The sequence below is a fragment of the Dasypus novemcinctus genome, chromosome X (genome assembly GCF_030445035.2).
Source record: "Dasypus novemcinctus isolate mDasNov1 chromosome X, mDasNov1.1.hap2, whole genome shotgun sequence".
NCBI lineage: Eukaryota > Metazoa > Chordata > Mammalia > Cingulata > Dasypodidae > Dasypus > Dasypus novemcinctus.
In genome coordinates, this window is record NC_080704.1 from 110,064,248 (window position 1) to 110,086,933 (window position 22,686).

Sequence of the window (22,686 nt, forward strand, 5' to 3'; positions counted from 1 at the left end):
GTGAAAAAGGATGATCCAATGATGGGCCCTTGATACTGATGACTATGCTTATGAGCCTGTGTGCTTGAAATTCCAGCTAGGCCTAGAGCTGCAGGGTGCCTAAGAGTTACCTCCTGAGAGCCTCCATGTTGCTCAAATGTGACCACTCTCTAAGCCAGACTCAGCATATAAAAGCATTACCTTCCCCCAGTGTGGGACATGACTCCTGTGGATAGGATCAGCTTCCCTGGTGCCGAGGGATTACTACCAAGCACCAGCTGGTGATGCAACTAGAAAAAGACCTTGAATAAAAGGGGCAACTGTAAAGGCAAATGAGTTTATATGGCTAAGAGACTTCAAAATCAATTGGGAGGTCACGCACATCTCAGCAGGACCTCAGAGACAGGCAAAGTAGATACAACCCCAGCTAGTGGTGCTCCTGAGGGCTATGGAGACACCCAGGTCCTACGGTCATGGCAGATGGCTCTGGAGTTCGGTGCCTTGCCAGTGGGCCCTACTTTGGAATGTGGGCACCTGAATGTGAAGGGAGTTGGACTCAGATGTGACTTCTCTACACATGCCACTTCCGTCACTTTTACTGAAGCTGTGGTTGGCACCGGGGTTGATGTATGCTCAGGAGACCTGAATCTCTGGACTGTCCATGTCCTAGCTGGGCCCGGAGCCTCAGCAGAGTTGCAACACCTACTCTCCAGTTCATCGGACTTACCCAGGTCAGCTAACAAGGAGGTGAGGTTGGTCAGCCATCACACCAGGGAACCGATAGAGTCTACAGCTGCAAGCAGGAGAATCCCATCCATCAGCCACGTAGGATCTAAGCCCCCTCTCGATTTAGAGGTGGAGTGGACATCGCCATCCCAGGGTCCTCAGGATGGAGGAATACAACATGGATTAGATTGGACTTACTGGTATTCTACTGTAGAATTATTGTGACTCTAGCAATGGAAGATATTACATCATTGATGTGCAGACTGTGGCCACCGGAGTTGCTGAAAGCAGGAGAGGGAAGAAGAGGTGTGATATGGGGGCATTTTCAGGACTTGGAGTTGTCCTGAATGATACTGCAGGGAAAGATGCAGGACATTATATATCCTGCCATAACCCACTGAAGGGTCTGTGAGAAAGTGTAAACTAAAACGTAAACTATAGTCCATGCGGCGTAGCAGTGCTCCAAAATGTAGTCATCAAATGCAATGAAGGTACCACACAAATGAAAGAAGTTGTTGATGTGGGGGGGGAGTGGGGGGTGTGGGGAGGGGGGTATATGGGAACCTCTTATTTTTTTAATGTAACATTTTGTGTGATCTCTGTATCTTTTAAAATAAAAAAAGAAACAATATGTTTCCATTCTCCTTGGGTTCTGAAAATGCTATTCTATTTCATTCAGATTTATCCGATTGCATTCCCTTCCAGGTTATGATCTTGGTTGTTTAAAAAGTCAGACCTACATAACCTACAATTACAAATTACTTGGATGCTGGGTGTGTCCAATGAGAGCAGGCCCTGCTCCATGCTCCACTCTCTCAGCCAATGTTGTACCTACAGACACTAAACCACATCCGCTGGCACAACGTATTTAAAGTATTGTCGGGCTGAGCCAAGAAGAGTGTTTCTGGGATATTCAAACAAAGAGATTGAGGAGAAATACGTTGCGTTTCATTGTGTGTTCTTTCTTTATTGTTTCATATAAATCTTGGAGAGTTCAAAATACAAAATTAGAGAGGAGAGTGTGCATCGCTCCTTTCACTTCTATCAAACTAACAGAAGGATGATAATCAGTTAGAATGCAGATGACTTTTTCCTTCCTTTTGAGTAGGCAATTTGAATGTAATTGTTAATATTAATATTATCTAATATTCTGTGTTTTCTTCTTGAACCAATGTTTTTTTCTCTCAGTATTTTAAAAATCAGTGTATTGCTTAATTTCCAATCAGTTGAATATTCTCCAATTGCTTTTTTCTTTTTGATTTCTAGGTTCCTCTGTTGAGAGAGAGAACAATGCTCTGTCGTTTCAATCATTTGGTATTTATTAAGACGTGGTGAAAGCATGGTTGTAACGAATAGTGTTCGTATATTGGTATGACGGTGGTTTCAAGGAAAAATGTAAGGTCATGTATATTACTAGAAGGAAGGCTAAAAAATGCAACATGGGACTGTATAGCATAGTGAAACCTCATGTGAAATAGGAGTTTGGGTAATATTGCGTATATGACTGTTTTTCTTTGCGACTAAACAAATGCACGTAAATGTTACGAGATGTTAATATCAGCGAAAATACAACCAAAGCAAACTATGGACAGTAGGGTATACTATATCAATAATCTTCCATTAAGGGTAAAAAAAAAGGACGTACACTTAGTGAAAGAAGCTATACAAAAGGTAATACATATTGTTTGGTTCCGTCTATACAAAGTATACATACAATAAATTAGAGAGACGGAAATGAAATAGCAGCTACACATGGCAGGGAAGGATAGAGATTGAGAGGTGATTATTAAGGGGTAGGGTTTATTTGTTTTTGGTTTACTATGATTATTTTTAGTGGAGTAATGAAAATACTCTAATAATGATTGGAGTGATGAATGCACAACGATGTGATTATATCAAATACCATTGGTTGTACGCATTCGATGGATTATATACTTTATGAATATGTATCAATAAAGTTGATTAATAAAAAACCTAACCAGACTAGGCCCACCCCAACTAAGATGGAGGAGTGAGAAGTTCTGGACTCCGTTCCCCACAGAAGCTTTGAACAGCCATTAAAAACTGGCAGGCAAGATGGGGCGTGTTCGCACTGGCCACCAGAGGCTCTGAGGGGGAGAGAGAGGGAAAAATAGGTGTAATATGGGGGCATTCTGGGGACATTGCAATGACAATTATATCTCTTGTCACACCTTACAAAATTGTGTGGGAGAGAGTTTAAACTATAATGTAAACTCTAATCCACACTTAGTGGCAATGCTCCAATATGTGTTCGTCAGTTGTAACAAATGTACCACACTAATGAACGATGGTAATGTGGGAAAGTGTGGCAGGGGTAGAGAGTGGGGCATATGGGAATTCCCTACATTTTTAATGTAATCTAAGTATCTTTAAAAATAAAGTTAAAATTCTAAAAGAGAAAAAAAAAAACAGCAGAAACTTTTTTTTTCTTTAAAAAAAAACAATATTTGGTCAATTTTGTTAGGTTTTCTATTTGTACTTTTACAATAATTCAGGAATCCCTTACGGATTAGGTTGTAAAAATCTATAAATAAGCCACTGTGAGTCTAATAATGAGAAAAAGGCTAGAAAATCTGCAATAATCCTAGCCCTCTTGACGCAATCATCAGAGGATTAAGACAGTCCCTGGAAAGACCCAATATGAACACCATGTATTCAGGAGAAAGACTGGGGAAAGAAAAGAATACCAGAGAGAGTTGAATACCAGAGTGCAATCATATATGAGGATGGCTGACCAGTGAGAAGGTATAAAAGTCTAGAATTTTCCATCCAAAGCAGTATACTTTTGATGGGCCATTTAGCCTCCAGAGTTGCCTTAGGACCAGTAGAGGCAGAATTCAGGACAAATGAGCCCCATCATCAGGATTTTTATTTATTATTATTTAGGAATTGTATAGGAAAAAAACACATAAAATGATACAAAAAGAATTTTCTGCCCAAGAGACCTACAAATACTACCAGGAAATCAACCTGAAGTAAATCCTCCAGGACATTACCACATGATTTTCTTACACATGCAGAACAAAATTTTTGGAAGGCAAAAGCTCTTTTCATACTCATACACCCGTACATAGAAAGCGCTATGGAGAAATTTTTTTAAAAAATGCATTTCACCATTGGCTTAATTTCTGTCATGATAATTGCTGCTCCTTCAAAGTACCAGGGTTTGTCAATCAGCCATACACAGATATTAACAAAGTTAATTTTGCAAGCTGGTCTCATTCACGTTGTATTACAGGAGAAGACATTTTAACATATCAAATCCACTAGGAAATTTGAGTGATTTTGGACTGTCTCGCAATTGTAAATTAAGACAGCAAATAAGAATTTGTGTAAAACTTGTTCAAGTACATGAAAATTGGGCTGTGGAATGAGGACCTGGAATGCAGGTTGCTTGAGACATGAAACATGGGATGAACAGAGGGAAATTTGGGCTTGATGTTGAAGAATGGAAGAAGAAATTAGTACATCTGATTATTCATACACAGCAGTGAATGAGGAAGACAGGCAGTAAATGAGAAGTCTTGATCTAAACAGTGTGTTAGAAAAGTCAATATAAGGGAAGAAGGAGACGTAGTGTTGTAAATGAAAAACTATAAGCACCACCCACAGGGATTCAGAATTAATGAAACAAACACAGCCTAATCAAACCTCCTTCAATATGACCCAAATTAAGGAATTCGTGGATATACGTGAGGACCCAAAACACAGGACAGAACTACCTCAAACTACAATGTCAATAAACCGTATCTATGCAAGCTCCTTGGACTCTAATTCATTTACATTTCTCTGATTTTACTCTTTTCCAGGCAAGAGCCATTTGTTTTTCAAAATGCAAACCTTCAAAACTGGTGAATATGTTAATTACGCGGATGCTGGGGGCGACCAATAAGAGCAGGCCCTGCTCCACCCTCCATTCTCTCAGCCAATCATGTACCGACAGTCCCTAAGCCACGTCCATTGGGCCACCGTCGTCAAAGTTATGTCGGGCTGAGCCAGTAAGAGCCTTTCTGGGATGCAGAGCCGCAGAAATTGAGGGGGACTACGGAATGTTTCGCCACGTGTTTTTTCTTTGTTGTCTTCTTTAAATCATGGAGACTTCACAATGTGAAACCACAGCTGAGAATGGACATAGCTTCTCTCTTTTGCGTCAAGATAAGGATGGTGACAAATTCTGAAAATGAAAATGACTTTCCCCTTCGTTTTGCTGAAGTGATTTGAACGTTAATGTTAATAATTTCTAATGACTCTATAGTGTTTGTAGGTCCAATGGTTTTCTGTTTTATATATATATATATGTAAATGTGTTGCTTAATTTCCAAGCAGTTGTGGATTTTCCAGTTGATATTTTACTTACTGATTTCTAGTTTCCTCCGTCTGGAGATAAAACAAAATTTGTTGAGACTTACTTTAATTCCTGATATTTTGTCAACTGTGTCAGGTGATTCATGTGAATGTTTAAAGTAATTTGGACATTCCCTTATTAATTTGCAGAAACCTGAAAATATGCGACTCTTAGCCTAACAATCAGAACGAAGCCAGACAATATATAAAAATCATAACTTTTCTTGATATCATAGGAAGGATAAAGCAGTCCTAGGAGAACCCGAACACGCAGAGGGCTTCGCCTCTGGCAGGGCACCATGTAGTAAAGAGAAAGATTGGGACAGGAAAGAACACCAGGAGGATGACCTATCAACGAGGGGGTGAATGTCGGGCTATTTGCACAGGGATGGGTGGCTGGTCCCAGGTCACAGAAGCTTCCTGGAGGAAACTGCCTGCCACTCTCTCTGTAAGATGATGCTCTTTTGCTGCTTCAATATTAATACTTCGATAGGCCATTTTGCCCCCAGAGCTACCCTGGAGTCATTAGAGTCAGCATATAGGAGAAAGGAGCCTCATGATTTTTCTTATTACTCATTATCACTCTGGAAAATTAGATAAATCTTATAAAAGGGTTTGAAAAGAATAATGTGCCGGCCAAGAAAACCAAAAACCATACGACAAAGCCAATAAATAGCAAGTAAATCCTCCAGTGGGGTGCCATGTGATTTTTTTACAAATCCGGAAGAACATTTTTGGAAGCCAAAAGATCTTTTCAGAGCCATGAACTGTTTGGAGAAAGAGCTGTGTGCAAGCTCCAAAAAGCAGTATTCCAGTACTCAGTGTATATTCTGCTAATCGTTGTTCCTTCAAATATCGAGTGCTTGTCAATATGCCATTTAAATATTTTTTCCAAGTTATTCTTGCATGTCAGTCTCCTACATAGTGTAATGTGTGAAAAGTCATTTTAACATATGGAATCCCTGAGAACATTTATGGTGGTTTTTTTTGTTTGTTTTTGTTTTTGTATTTTTTGCATTAGTAAATTCAGAAAGCAGATATAACCGTTAATCAAGTATGTTAAATAACACAGTAATTGAGCTGTGGAATGAAGACTGGGAATGCAGGGTGATTGAGACAGATGAAATCCAGGACAGATGGAAGAATATGGGGACTTAATATTGAAGACTGAAAGGGCAAACGAGTACATCAGATTAGTCAGTGGGAGAATGAGGAATTAAGTGACGAGTCAAAACCCAACAGTGTATTTTAAAGAAAAAAAAAAGCTCCCTGGACTCTGAAATATTATTTTAATCATTCAAATTTATCGGATTCTACTGTTTTCTGGACTATCATAGTTTTTTAAAAGCAAAACTTCTTAACCCGCAATCAAGCATAATTCAGATGATGGAAGTGTCCAGTGAGAGCAGCCCACACCACAGGCTCCACTGGCTCTGTCAATGGAGAACTGCAGCCTCTGAGCCACAGCCATTGGCCCAAAGTATGATAAGGGTATACTGGGCTGAGCCAATAAGGACCTTCTTGGGATATACATACGCTTGGAGAGTAAGAGGAATGTATTTTGATTCTTTTCCTATTTCTTTGCTCAGTTTTAATTCGATTTCATAATATGAATAAAGAATTGAGATCGCCAAGACTCTTCCTTCTGAATCGAATTAAGGGGACAATTAGGAGAATAAAGGTGACTGTTCCCGGGACTGCAGGTGGAGTCCGCAGAGCTGGCCATTTCCGCAGCCGCTACCACCACTTCCTTGCTTCGGGGCGCTTCGGTGTGGGGTTCTGGGTGCTTGCGGCAACTGGCTCTGGGGCTTGTAGCTGGCCCGCAGTATCCCTGGCTGTGACGCGGTGTGAAACCCATGACTGAAGGCTTGCGGGCGGCAGGAGGACGAGGGGGAAGAGCTGCACGGGGGCCATGAGTTTGTGGTCCCCGCAGCACAGGGGACTGTGCACTTTTGGACCACTCGGTTGCAGGAACAAGGATGTGGTAGCTGGAGCTCCAGCAGCCATTCTACACCATTAGGCAATCTTGAGGATGGAAGCTGTGCACTGACAATGGTGTTGGCAGTGAAGTAGATGGAACCTCAGTCCCTGGTGATACTAGAGGAACCATAGGAGCTTTTGATTGCCTACCTCCTGTCTCCTTTATTTGAGAACAGATAAACTCTGTCTTGTTAAGCCACTGTTATCATAGGCCTCTGACTACCAGCTGGATGCAGTTTCCAGTTGAAGCAGATTCTGCTTTGATCTTGTTTCCCAAACACCTCCTCTTACCACCAAGCTACAGTGCGTTTTGTTAACATTAGGTTACCGAGGAAACCTAGATTCTTCTTGCTATTTTGTACCGTATTAAAAAGTGATCATCGGGGGGAAAAAATGATGACTTTTCCCTTCGTTTTCCTCAAGCAATTTGAATGCTGATACTAAGGTCAATGTTAATATACTCTAATGTCCTATTTTCTTTACAGGCCCACTGGATTTTCCACTGTTTATAAATAAGTGCAATGCTTGCTATACAGCAAGTTGGTGAATTTCCAGTTGCTTCCTTTCTTACTGATTTCTACCTCACTACCTCCGTGGACACAGAAATACTCTAATTCAATCCTTTGAGACTTGCTTTTAGCCCAGTATTTAGTAAATTTGTTAAGATTTTCATTTGCACTTTTAAAGAAATTCAGAAATTTCTCATTTAACTTGGATGTGGAAAGCTGCTAAGGATGTTACTCAGCCTAACACTGAGGAAAAACCAAAATATTCTTGACGCCGTTAGAATAGGGATAAGGGTTTCCTATGAGATGCCCAAGGCACACTGTTTCAACTTTGCAGAACATCTAATGTGCTCAAGAGAAAGACGGGGGTAGGGCAGGTCCTAGTGAGACTGTCCATAGGAAGCACAGGCTTGAGGAGGGCTCATGAGTGATTACAAGGAGGACTATCATTTTGGGTCCAAGAGAAAAATCTCCCAGGGAAGACTTTGCTTCCAGAACCTCAAAGAGATCATTAGAGTCAGGATCGAGTAGACATGAGCCGAATAATTAGGATTGTGACTTACTAATATTCTGAAATATTAGAAATATCTATATACATATATATAAGAAATATCTTATAAAAGCCTTTTTAAACAGGACTTTGGGGAGGCGGATTTGGCTCAATGGATAGAGCGTCCGCCTACCACCTGGGAGGACCAAGGTTCAAACCCCGGGCCTCCTGACCCGCGTGATGAGCTGGCCACGTGCAGTGCTGATGCGCGCAAGGAGTGCCGTGCCACGCAGGGGTGTCCCTCGCGTAGGGGAGCCCCACGCGCAAGGAGTGCGCCCTGTAAGGAGACCCGCCCAGTGGGAAAAAAAGCGCAGCCTGCCCAGGGTGGCACCGCACACATGGAGAGTTGACACAACAAGATGACGCACCAAAGAGAGACATAGATTGCCGTTGCCGCTGACAAGAATACAAGCGGACACAGAACACACAGCCAGTGGACACAGAGAGCGGACAACTGGGGGAGGGGAGTGGGGAAGGAGAGAGAAATAAATGAAAAATAGATCTTTAAAAAAATTAAAAAATAAAAAGGGCTTTGCTTTTGAAGAAGAAACCTCGAAAAATACGGCAAAATCAACAACAACTAAATCCTCAACGGGCAAACAAACTTTTTCTTAGAAAACCTCAGTAACAGTTTTGAAAGAAAAAGACTCTTTTCAGAGCCTCCATCCTATGCAAAACAGAGTTGTAGACAAGTTCCAAACCAGCATTTCACTATTTACCTCATTTCTATCATGCTAACAGTTGCTGCTTCAAATGGCCCCTGTTTAACAATATGCCAGTGAAATCTTTGCTCAAGGTTATTCTTACATGTTGGTGATCATATATTGTACTATGTGGGAAGTCATTTTAACATATCAAGGCCATTAGGACAGTTACAGTGTGAAGTGGTTGTTTGCATTTTCAAATTCAGAAAGCAAATAGAAGCATTAGTAAAACAAGAGTAACCAAGGTGAATGCATGAAAACTTCACTGTGGAATGAAGACTGTGCGTGCAAGGCATGTGAGACCTAAGAAAACTGGGCTGGACAGAGGACAGTTGGATCTTGATGTTGAAGACTAGAAAGGGAAATTAGTACTTCTGATTATTCACACAGCAGTGAATGAGAAAGACAGACAGTAAGTGAGCAGTACTGACCTAAATGGCGTGTTTGACAGAATAAGCAATATCACCGTTGTAAATGAAAAATTACAAGCAACACCAGCGAGGATTCAGAATGGAGAGAACAAACATACCTTAAACAAACTTCATCCAGTCTGATCCATATTAAGGAATTCGTGGATATATGTAACAGAGGACCCAACACACAGGACAGAAGTAGCTAAAACTGAAATGTCAATAAACCATATCTATCCACAGACTGTGAAAATACTATTCAAATTCATTTAAATTTAGGTAAGTGTACTCTTTTCCAGGCTATCACTTTTTGTATTTTTGGCGTGCAACCCTTCAGAAATGGCGATTATGTTTATCACTCGGATGCTGGGAACGACCAATGAGAGAAGGCCTTGCCCCTCTGGCTCAGCCAATGAAGGACCTGCAGCCAACATTCAACGCAATTGGACCAAAATGGGGAAAGGTATATCGGGCGGAGCCAATGAGGGCTGTTCTGTGCCATTCCGACTTGGAGCCAGAGAAGAAAGGTGGTTTGGGTCTTTGCCCGTTTTTTGTGGGGTTTTTTTCCAATCTGTTACTTTAAACTGTGGGGGTTTCAGGTTACAGATTCAGAGCTAGGAGTGGGCGTGTCGCTTGTCTCTTCCATCAAATTAAGAGTGTGGTGGTGATCTACTAAGAATAAAGTTAATTACCTGTGCATTTTGCTCAGCCTGTTTAGCTATTGATTTATTTTAGCTTTTCACATCCAAGCTCACGTGCCTGACAAAATGAAGCCGATCGCCCTTTCACCTGCCATAGCGATAACTCCGTCCCCTGTACAATGGCCAACAAAATGGGAAGGGACTTTTCTCCGTACCATCATCACACCCCTCCTCTTTGACCATGGATTGTCATCGGGCATAAGAGATGTTTAAAGGGTGTACAAGGAGAGGAAGCTTGGAAATGTGGCTATGTATTCTTTTTCCTTATTAGAAGGGATTTTGAAAAATACATAATTTTATTTAAAAAAAAAAGATATTTAGATTGCATAAATGTTACATAAAAATATAGGGGATTCCCATATGATAGAAGGGATTTTTTTTTTTTAATCTAGGAGCATGGGCGTGACACGATGGCCCCTGTGGCAGGCACTGGAGAAGCAGGAGGGTATCAGGACTCTTCTCCATGGGGTCATCAATACAGATTTTGCCTCTGCTGCCAAGCATCCCTCTGAGGGTTGTCACACGGGCAGTTCTGACACTCAAGACCTTTGCTGTTGCCACATGATTGCTCTGAAACCCTGAAACCTGCCCATGATTTTACTCAGCTTCAAGGTCTTCCTACACAGGGTTTATTGTGAATAACTTCGGCCTTTGTAAGTCGCAGTAAGGGAGGGACCGTATCTCCTTGGGAGGAAATCCCAATTGACCAGGTTTTCTGACCTGTACCACTGGGAACTTTGTTTAAGAATTAATAATATGGCTGGTTATCATGTTGTTGAGATAAGTAAACTGGCATCATGAATTCTATCCTTTCGAGAAACGGACAGAACTTTCCCAGAAGGGATCCAAGAGGTGACAGACCTTGTCCATGTCAGATCTGACATCCAGACCCAGGCAGGTCTACTGACTCTTGCTCATTTGTCTGGTCCATCAGTCGTGGTACTAGTCTTTGAGCTTGTGGGCCTGTCATTGGATGGAAAGCCCCATGTGTCTCTGCATTAAACTGCATGGTGAGAAATACGTTAAAATAAAAGGAACCACAGTGTTGATTTCTTTCCTGGACCTCAGTTTCCACTGGCCAAATTAATTCAAAGGAAAATGCATAAGCATGTTATTTACTTAACCAAACACTAACCGCTGGGGGTGGCCGATATGGTGGGGGCTGCTTCTCCTTTTCAACCTCGTAAATTCTTTCTGTGGCCTCAAGCCTTCCCCGTTTATTATGTTGCGGGTACAAACGTTTGTAGGTACGAGGGAGAGGGACGGTTGACAATTGAAGGCTTGGTGTAAGGGACCCTGAAAGAAGAGGACCGTGAGGAATAGGTGAAAGCTCAGTGGCCTTAATCAAGAAACTCAGATATGGGAGCAGGTCCTGGCCCAGTTCAGTCCCTACATTCTCCTTTCTGCCTACTGACGTGTCTGTTTGTCTGTGTCCAGAAACCGACCCCTGGGAGAAGATGACGGTAACGGTTAGAAATGTCATGCCACTTCAAGCTTGATGGCTCTGGTGTACAGAATAAGGACCATCGAAATGGAGGAGTCACCGTCCTAGGGATAAGGCAAGCCTAAAGCCGGTCCCCAAAATCTACCACTCCAGCCTAGAAAAGAAACGACTTGTCTGTCTGGATAAACCTTGCGCCTGGCACACAGCAGGATTTGCTGCAATGCACTTTGCAGTAGAATAAGGAAGGCTGTTCATTCTTGGGCCCTCCTCTGATCAAGGGATCGTGTCTGTTTCACCCACCGATTCATCTTGATTATTTTTGTTAGAGAAGTTGTGGGTCTGCAGAACAATCATGCATAAGATACAGGAATCCCGTATACCACCTTATTATTGACACCTTGCATTGGTGTGGAATTTTTGTAACAAAGGATGAAAGCTCATCTTTGTCATTGCACTCTTAACTATAGTCCATGGTTTAGCATTCGGATCGAGTTTGTGCAGTTCCGTGCATTTATATTTAAATTTTCTTCTATTACCGTTATACAACCTAATATTTCCCCTCTAACCACATTCTCCCCATTCTCTTTTTTTTTTTTTCTTAGTTTTTATTATTTTATTTTTTTCTTCTTTATTTTCTTTTAAATGTTATATTCAATACATATGAGGTCCCCATATACCCCCCACCCCCCTCACCCCACTCCTCCCACATCAACAACCTCTTCCATCATCGTGGCACATTCACGGCACCTGGTGAATAGATTTTGGAGCACTGCTGCACCACATGGACAGTGGTCTGCATTGTAGTCTACACTCTCCCCCAGTCCCCCAAGTGGGCCATGGCAGGACACACAATGTCCAGCATCTGTCCCTGCAGCACAACTCCAGGACAACTCCAGGGGGACTGGACATAACCATCCCCATTCTCTTAAATCCGAGCTGGTCTGTCACTCTTTGACCAATGGAGTATGGTGAATGTCACATTATGCCAATTCTGCACCTGATCTTGAAGAGGCCTGGTGCTTTCTGACTTGCTGCTGGAGATCCCTGAGATGCCTATCCTGCTGGAGAGACCATGTGGAGATGCTCTGAGACTTTTCAGGGAGGGAGAGTGGCCCATCTGAGCCCAGCCCTGCAATGAGCTCCCCCAAGGCACCTGGCCTGTGAATGGAAGTTGTCTGGGAGCTTCCTGAGTAAGCCCCAAGTCTGCTGGATACCACTGAATGACCCTAGACTGGTTTATATTTCTCAAGGGGCACTTACTACGCTTATTGGGAAGAGTAACCTGTGGAATAGATCATGTGAAAACTCTCCCTTTCCAATCATATGGAAAACAATGGCAAGAATACAATTAAGTATTTATTTAAATGTTTAGCTGAGCTTGGAACGTATCAGAAAATAATAGAGAACTGAGGCCTTTGTATACACCCTGGAAGGACCCTGGAAGGACGACTCCCTCAGTGAAAGGGAAGACCTTTCCCCTCTGGGACAGGGAGATGACAAGGAAACATGAATCCTTTGGCCTTGGCTCTGGATGGGGGACACAGTGAGGTCTCCCTGGAGAATTTATAGTCACAAGCCTGCCCACATGTGGCTTTGGAGTTCAAATGAACACTTTTCAGCATGGCCCAACGGAGAGCAAGTGTAGCTTAGTGGTTTGAGCATCTGCTTCCCATACACGAGGTCCAGGGTTCAATTCCCAGTACCTCCTTTGAAAAATAGAAAATAAAGTACCTCCAATTCCTGGTAGTAAACCCAGACTTGTGGGCAAAAGCAAACCTACTGAAAGCTAGAGGGTGAAACCTGGGGTCGTACGACATATAGTAATCCTCTTTTGGACGATGACTCTGGTTAATAGCACAAATCTAAGAACGTTTTTTCATGCACCGTGACAAATGTGAGTCACTCTTGCAAAGCGTTAATAATAGGGTGCTTTATGGTTTAAAAACAAATACACATAATGCAAACTATGGACTACTCTTAATAATAATACATATTTTTAGTTGGGCCAGTAGGTTATTGAGAAATGGGAGAAAAGAAGAGAATGGGAGGAAAGAACAGTTTATTGAGAAATGTGGGAAAAGAACAGAATTACAGATCTAAACTGTAGATGCTGGCTCCTCTAGGGAGAGAAAGCCACAATAATAGTTCAATATTCTTTCATCACTTGTAACAAAGGTACCACGCGAATGCTAAATGCCAACAATTAGGAGGGTACGTGGGAATGCTCCTAATTGTGGGGTATTTTCCCCACGAGTTTATGTAAACCTAAAACTTCCCCAAATTAAATAAACTTACAATAATTTTTTTAAAAACCCACAGTGCTAAATGGAAGAAAGACAATGTACTACCTGTGGTATGATTTCATTTGTACAAAAGGTAAATATATAAATCTATAAAGACAGATATAGATTCGTGGTTATGTAGGGCTGGGGAAAGATAAGAGGGATTGAGAGGTGCCTGCTCAGGAGCATGAGGTTTTACTTTCTGGAGAAATAAATAGTTCTAACATTGATTGTGGTGATGACGGCACAGCTCTGTGATCATACTACAAGCCGTTGATTGTACTCTTTGGATGGAAAGTATGGTATGTGAATATATCTCCATAAAACTGCTTAAAAGATAATGGAAAAAAAGCAAATATATGCCTTTCTGGGGGTCCTACCTCTAAATGAGGCTTAAGAAATATTCCCACAGATAAAGCCCGCCCAAGCACGCAAATAATCCCCAAACAAGCCACCGTCAGCACAAGCAACAAACCACAGCCACAGACCTTCAAAGACTGTCAGTTGCAAACTATTTAAAAATGTGTTGAACAGGTTTAAATGTATGAGCCAAAAAGTGCTGATTATTTTTAAAAGCAAATAGAATTTCTAGAAATAAACAACAGAAACTAAACAGATTAATACAATTTTAGAGAATTAGTGAACTGTAAGACAGATGAAAGAAATTGCACAGAATGCTTCAGAGAGATAACAAGAAAACGGGATAAAAGAGAGGGGAAGAGAAATAAGGAATGAAGTAAGAAGAAATAACGTACATCTCACAGATGCACCAGAAAGAGAAAATACCGTGGACTGGGGATAAATAATATTCGAAGAAAACGGCTGGTAATTTTCCAGAATTAAGGAAATATGTGAGTCCCTAGATTCAGAAAATACAACTAGGTATATCACAGCAGAGCTACAGAACAATGAAATCAAAGTGATCTGATAAGCAGACAAAAGGACCGGATTGCTTACAAAGAAACAACGAATAGATTGAGAGCAGTCCTCTCTCTGTCAACAAATGGAAGCCAAAAGCAAATATGAGAGACTGTAACTGTCAATTTCAAGTTGCATACCTAGCCAGGACCTCATTTAAGAATGAGGGAGGGATGGACATGAAGGTGGGACCCCTCCCACCTCCCCTGCCCCCCACCGACACAGATCCATCTGCTTCAGCTGTTGGGAGTGCAGTCAGCAGGCAGTAGGCAGCCCTTAGTCCCTTCAGGTATTACCTGAGCTGCAGAGAGCTGCCCGCCCAAGGTCACACACTTCCTGAGATGACCCACAACAGTCACTGATGGAGGAAGGCCTGTGAAGGTCTGGCTATTTTGCTCCAGTGTGCAATATCTCTGAGGGGGTCGTTTTACCTACAGAGCTCCCCATGGATGCCATCCAGGCTTTCACTGAGCCTGCATTACAGCTCACTGTCTCCCTTTTCCCACACCTCCCTCCTGCTCATCCCTTTCCACAGGTGTTGATCCTGAGTAAACGCCCTGAACACTAAATTCCATCTCAGAGTCAGTTTCCTGAAGAGCCTAATCTGAAGGTAAAAACATTTTCAGACAAACAAAAAACAGACAGCGTGTACTCCAATAGAAACCACTTTAGGGAACTTGTAAAATATATGCTTTAGGAAGATGGCAAATGATCACAGAAAGATGATCTGAGATGCAAGAAGGAGCGGTAATAGAAGAAAATACCAAGCATGGGCACATAAAGACAAATAATGATTGCATAATCACCTAAGAATGACGACGGTTACTTTGGGGTATAAAATAAGCAAGATAGAACTAAATACTGGACAATAATAATGCATAAGGTGGGGGTGGGTCAGCATTAAAATATTTTAAAGTCCCTGAAATGTTTGGGTGTAGAGCAGAGGTGCTGTTTGAACATAGATTTGTGTTAAGCATGCTTGTCAAAAGATTGATGATGTCCCGAAAAGAGAACAAATATAATTTCAGTGTCCAAACTGGCATGGCAGTGTGTGTGTGTGTGTGTGTGTGTGTGAGAGTGTATGTGTGTGTGCACGCACATGTGTTAGGGGACAGAAACTGAACAAAAGAATCAATGGATTCAAAAGAGTGTATGAAATGAGAACAGAGAAGACCCCCCAAAAAGTACAACAAGCAGGAAATGAAACATAAGAAGAGACAGGTTACACCCCAAAATAATACCGCCTTTAACAATTGCATTTGGCTTACACTCAACAAGTAAAAGGCAGATATTGTCAGGGGCCAAAACTGTGACAAGAAATCTGTCAATCAGCAAAGATTATATGACAGTCCTCACAAATATTAGGCAATGAATTTTTAATTAGAGTTTACCCACTGAAAACGAGGGTAATATCAGTTGATTTGATTCCACTGCAAATGAGTAAATTTCTAGACGGTTTTGGTTCAGGGCAACGTTATACTTTTATAAAGTTAATAGCAACTCAAAGGAACAGCTATCATGTGGGTAATATCTCAATATTTAGGGAATAAAATAGTAGAACAGAATTTCAAATATCTTAATTTTTTAATTCATTTTAAAATCACAGTACATATTTATTTCATCATGTTAACATGAGTTACAAATTCAAAGGAGAAACTTCTTTCCTACAAAAAGTAGGGAGGACGCTGGCACTGTTTCAGATATTTGAAAACCTCGTAATGAATACCTGGCCTAACAGAAGTCGGCTGAACTCGTCTACGTCTTTCCGCACGAGATCTCTTGCCAGAGCGCGTGTAATAAACGTCTGGAAAATCCCACCAGTCACACGTGAGAGCATGTGAGTGGAAAAGCATTTTTACCACAGGTTTTTGACCTTCCTGACCCCCATAAAGGCTGACGTAGAACAATAACTAACAGAAACGACCGTTTAGTAAAGTGGTGCAACGCCAGGTGCTTGAACAAAACCCACTGCTTTCTTTGGAACGAACTGCACTACAGCTATAGTAACGCCGAGCTGCTATTTAGTTCACGGTCAAAACACCTTAAAAGTCGGCAGAGTGCCGTGAGCCCTACGCTCAAGCAGCACAAACTTTAGCGGGCCACCGCTCTTTTAGTGAAAACTTCGGTGGCTCTGAAAAGAGCCTTTGGTTTCGATGCTCAGGTCCTCCTGAGGAAGCTCACTTGTGGCTGGTGTACCTGATGACGGCCTTGGTGCCCTCAGACACGGCATGCTTGCCTATCTCCCCCGGCAGCAGCAGGCGCACGGCGGTCTGGATCTCTCTGGAGGTGATGGTTGAGCGCCCGGTGTAACGAGCCAGGCGAGCGGCCTCGTCCGCGATGCGCTCGAAGATGTCGTTAACGAAAGAATCCATGACGCTCAAGGCCTGGCGTGAAATGGCCAGGTCATCGTGAACCTGCTTCAAAACCTTGCTGATGTAGACGGAGAAACTCTCTTGGCGGCATCGCTTTCGCCTCTTCTGCTTCTTGGTCTTAGCGTCGACTTTCTCAGGATGGGGATCGGCCTCCTCAGGATCAGGATCGGCCTCCTCAGAATCAGGATCGGCCTCCTCAGGAGCAGAATCAGCCTCCTCAGGATCCGGATCTGCCTCCTCAGGCTCGGTATCGGCCTCCTCAGGATCCGGGTCGGCCTGCCGAGCATCAGGATCGGCCTCCTGAGCTTCGGGAACAGCCATCTCGGGATCGGGATCCGCCTTCGCAGGGGTGTTTCGGCAGAGGTAAACCTCAGAAGGTTCAGCCATGGCAGAGGAAGACTCGCCGTGCCGTCGAACCAAAGAAAATGGCTGAATGCCACACACTGTTGGCCCCTTTTATACCCTGTGTTCGCTGCGGGCAAGGGTAACCTCGGTATCTGATTGGATATGATGCAATGCCGCAACGCCTGTCAAAAGCCGCAGCGCGTGAAATGTGATTGGGTGGTCCCATCAACCAATCAGAAAGCAATTATTTCAAGTCCTGAAAGCCGCCTGTGGCCTCACTATTTCAGGGACAAAACGATTCAGAAACCTGATGACATATGAAGATACACACAGGTAGGACAGATAGGCTTACATATACACACACACACCCTCCGCGCGTGCACACACACGCGCACACACACACACAGCCTGCCCCAAATATACCAAGCATTTGGTAAGAATGTATACTGAGAAAACGAAGAATTTCAGTTAAAAACTTCAGTAAGTCCGGAGCAGGCCCCCTTCCTTTGTATTTTAGTAAAACTCCATAGGTAAGTCTGATGTGCATCTGCAATGGAACACCACTGGTCTAAACAATACTAAATTAAAGAAGTATGGTGGTAGCAAAGTTAACATTTAAAATAATGACTGCAACTATGATTCAGAACTGCATACTTCATGCTTAATAGTCTCATGTAAAACTCCACCAGATTTCTGATAAGTGGGAACATCATGGGAGGGAGAGAATGGAGAAATCTCTAAGCACTTCCCATATAGTGAGCAATTTCTGACATATTTATATGAATAACATTTTGCCCATGCTCATTTAATCTAGGGAAGGCTGGCCATTCCTTTGAATTAAGTCTTACCTTGCAACTCCTTGATAGGAACATATCAAGTAAACCTAAGTTTTCTAGCACCTCTCTTTTTATAAGGTGAAGACTAATCTTTGTGATTTTATAGGGGGCTGTGTGGGAAACCTCATAGAGAGTTTTAGGGTCAAAGGATGTCCCTGGGGGAAGGAAAATGGCCTAATCCAGGAAAAGCACAGGATCTGTGGGTAGAGTGGAAGATAGGACACTAGAAGGGAGACCTGCCTCCCCTTCATACCACTACCAGTTCCCCAGCTCACCTCAATTTCTGTGTTGGCTAATACACATAATGGCTTTACAGGCCACATGTAAGTCAATGTGGTGTCCTTTTCCTGAGACCCACAATCACTAGCCTCCTCCTTTTGGATGTGTTTTCAGAATGAGTAGGAAGGAGATAGAGACCTGGTAAACTTAGGAAACAGCATTAGCTAAGACAGAGGCAGAATCAGCAGGAAGGCTAGTAAACTAGGTGACAAACCGTACCAGTTTGCCTAGGACTGAGGGTACTCCTGGAATGCAGGGCTTTCATATATAAAATCAGGCCTGTCTCTGTTTGCTTGGGACTAATGAAGTTTCCCAAGATTTGGGTATGTCTGTACTAAAACCAGAGAAGTCATAGGCAAACCAGGAGGGTTTCAGTTTCCTGTACAGTTCTCTCATTTGCTGGAACTTAAAATGTGAGGCAGGAAGCAATGGCAGATGAGACTGGGGAGAAAAGAAGGACTAGATCATGGAGGGCCTCGCATGCCAAAGTAAGGACTTCATACATTTTTCTGTAGGCACTGGGTTTTAAGCAGGGATGTAACACTGTCAGATTTAAATTTTTAGTTAGATCACTCAGACAGTAAGATACTGGCTGGACTTGAAGGGGTCAAGACCGGAGCCAGGAAGTGGTGGCTACAATTTGGGTAAAGATGATGAAGGCCTGGAATAAAATATAGGCAGTAATGATGGAGCGGAGGTAAAAAATTCAGGACCTACTGAGGAGGTAAAATTGGCAAAGTGATGGACTGAATGTGGGTAGTGAAGAGACAGCAGCATTCACAAGTATTGTTCCAATTTATAAAACATTATGCAATTATACAACGTTCAGTGGAAATTTAGGAGGAATGTAGTACATATATTTTACCTCCTTTCTTTCTTTGCAAGTGCTTAAACAGAAATATTTCAAAATATGAATAAAGAGCTGTGAGTGGATCTGTCATCTCATTTTTACATTAAATTAAGAGAAAGGGGAGTGGATGTAGCTCATGTAGTCGAGTGCCTACTTTCCATATACAAGGTGACAGGTGCGATTCCCGGTACCTCTATATATCTTTAAAAAAAAAGATGATTAAAAAATTGGGGAAAAATTTTTAATGTAACATTTTTTGTTATCTCTGTATCTTTAAAAAAAAAAGACAAGGCTGCACTCAACACTTCCATCATCTGAGTTATGTTTAAATGCGGGTAATGCAGTTTTGTGTTTAAAAAAACAATGATAGTCCAGAAAACAGTAGAATCTGATAAATTTGAATGAATTAAAATAGTATTTCAGAATCCAGGGAGATTTTTTTTCTTTAAAATACACTGTTGGGTTTTTATTCTTCACTTAATTCCTCATTCACCCACTGAGTGATTAATACAATGTACTCGTTTTCCCTTTCAGTCTTCAATATTAAGTCCCCATATTCTTCTGTCTATCCTGGACTTTATCTGTCTCAATCGCCCTGCATTCCCAGTCTTCATTCCATAGCTCAATTACTGTGAATTTAACTTGCTTGATTAATGGTTATATTTGCTTTCTGAATTTACAAATGCAAAAAAATACCAAAAAAAACCCCACTGAAAATATTCTCAGGAATTCCATATGTTAAAATAACTCCTCACACATTACAGTATGTAGGAGACTGACATGCAAGAATAACTTTGAAAATATATTTATATGGCATATTGACAAGCACTGGATATTTGAAGGAACAACAATTAGCAGAATATACATTGAGTACTGAAATACAGCTTTTTGGAGCTTGCGCACAGCTTTTTCTCTAAACTGGTCATGGCTCTGAAAAGATCTTTTGGCTTCCAAAAATGTTCTTCCAGATTTGTAAGAAAATCACATGGCACCCCACAGGTGGATTTACCTGTTGTTGACTTTGTAGTATGTTTTTTGGTTTCCTTGGTCAGCATATCATTCTTCTCAAATCCTTTTATAAGATTTTTCTTATTTTCCAGAATAGTAATGACTGATAATACTGATGATGAAGCTCCTTTCTCCTATATGCTGACTGTAATGATCCCGTGGTAGCCCTGGAGGCAAAATGGCCTATCAAAGCATTCTGCTTTGGACTGAAATAGCCAGACATTTACCCCCTCATTGATCAGTCATCCTCCTGGTATTCTTTCCTGCCCCAATCTTTCTCTTTAATTTGTGATGCCCTGCCAGAGGTGAAGCCCTCTGTGTGTTCAGGTTCTCCTAGAGCTGCTTTATACTTTTTTATGATACTGTGAAGAACAGTTATGATTTTTACAGATTGTCTAGCCAGTTTCTGATGGTTAGGCTAAGTGTCACATATTTACAGGTTTCTGCAAATTATTCAGTAAGGGAATTTCCAAATTATTTTAAACATTCACGGGAATCACCTAACACAATTTATAAAATATTGGGAATTAAAGTAAGTTTCTACAAATTTTCAAGTATTCAAATCACAGAGTTGGTGCTCTCCCCAGGAGGAAACTCTGGCTTGGAAATTAAGGAACCTATTTACAGGAAAACAAACAGAAAATTATTGAGCCTACAAAAACTATAGAGACATTAGAAATTATTAACATCAATATTAACATGAACCTTGAAATAACTTCACCAAATCGAAGGGGGGACGTCATCTTCATTTTCAGAATTTGTCACCATCCTTATTTTAATCCAAAAGAGAGAACACATACCCACTCTAACCTCTGTTTTCATATTTTGAAATCCCCACAATTAAAACAAGACAACAAAGAAAAAACACTCGGTGAAACACACCATAGTCCTCCTTGATATCCATGACTGAACATTCCAGAAAGGTTCTTATTGGCTCAGCCCAACATAACTTTGAATATGTTGGGCCAATGGATGTGGCTTAGGGACTGTAGGTACATGATTGGCTGAGAGAATGGCATGTGGAGCAGGGCCTGCTCTTATTGGTCGCACCCAGCATCCAAGTGATTAACATAATCACCAGTTTTGAAGGTTTGCATTTCAAAAACAAATGGCTCTTGCCTGGAAAAGAGTACAATCAGATAAATGTAAATGAATTAGAGTCCAAGGAGCTTGCATAGATATGGTTTATAACACTGTAGCTTTAGGTATTTCTGTCCTGTGTTTTGGGTCCTCACATATATCCACGAATTCCTTAATTTGGGTCATACTGAAGGAAGTTTGATTAGGCTGTGTTTGTTTCATTAATTCTGAATCACTGGGTGGTGCTTATAGTTTTTCATTTACAACACTACATCTCTTTCCCTTGTATTGCTTTTTCTGTCAAACACACCATTTAGATCAAGATTTCTCACTGCCTATCTTCCTCATTCACTGCTGTGTGAATAATCAGATGTACTAATTTCTCCTTTCAGTCTTCAACATCAAGCCCCAATTTCCTTCTGTTCCTCCCATATTTCACGACTCAATCATCCTTCATTCCAGTTCCTCATTCCACAGCCCAATTATCATGTATTTTACACAAACTCGTATTTGCCTTCCTGAATTTACAATTGCAAAACACCCCAAATCACTTAAATTCCCTAATGGATTTGATATGCTAAAATGTCTTTTCGTATCATATAATATGTATAAGACCAGCTTGCAAAATTAGCTTTGATAATATCTTTGTATTGTGTATTGACAAAAGCTGGTAATTTGAAGGGGCAGCAGTTATGATAGAAATTAAGCCAATGGTGAAATGCATTTCCCAGTCTTTCTCTTGAATATGTAGAATTTTGTAAATTTGAATATATGTCCATGGTTGGGTCTTTCCTGGGTCGGTCTTAATCTTCTTATGGTTGGATCAAGATGGTTATGATTGTTGTAGGTTTTCTACCCTTTGTCTGTTAAACTCACAATGGCTTATTTACAGATTTTTACAACCTAGTCAATAAAGGAATTCCTGAATTATTTTAAAAGTACAAATATAATACCTAACAAAATTGACCAAATACTGCATTTTTTAAAAAGAAAAATATTTCTGCCAATTCTTTATGGCTGTTTAAAAAGCTTCTGTGGGGAATGGAGTCCAGAACTTCTCACTACTCCATCTTGGTTGGGGTGGGCCTAGTCTGGTTAGGTTTTTAAAAAAATCAATTTTATCGAAACATAGTCATAAAGTATACAGTCCATTCAATGTGTACACTCAGTGGTATTTGGTATAATCACATAGTTGTGCATTCATCACTTTAATCATTATTAGAGCATTTTCATTACTCCACTAATAATAATAATAACAAAAAACAGGCAAACTACTCCTTAATAATCATCTCTCAATCTCTATCCTTCCCCTGCCATGCATAGCTGCTATTCGGTTTCCGTCTCTCTAATT

The 22,686-nt window shown here is 41.3% G+C and overlaps 1 protein-coding gene across 1 annotated transcript; it reads right to left on the reverse strand.

Annotated features, from left to right (window-relative positions):
- Positions 1–16,742: 16,742 nt before the first annotated feature.
- LOC101419975 (histone H2B 7-like) lies at positions 16,743–17,324 on the reverse strand. Its single transcript, XM_058291115.1, has one exon. The coding sequence runs from the start codon at positions 17,322–17,324 to the stop codon at positions 16,743–16,745; it is 582 nt and encodes a 193-aa protein (XP_058147098.1).
- Between the last annotated feature and the right edge of the window lie 5,362 nt (positions 17,325–22,686).

Bases quoted from the DNA above. Each gene is read 5' to 3' on its own strand.
- LOC101419975 (XM_058291115.1), bottom strand. From the start codon at position 17,324: ATGGCTGAACCTTCTGAGGTTTACCTCTGCCGAAACACCCCTGCGAAG.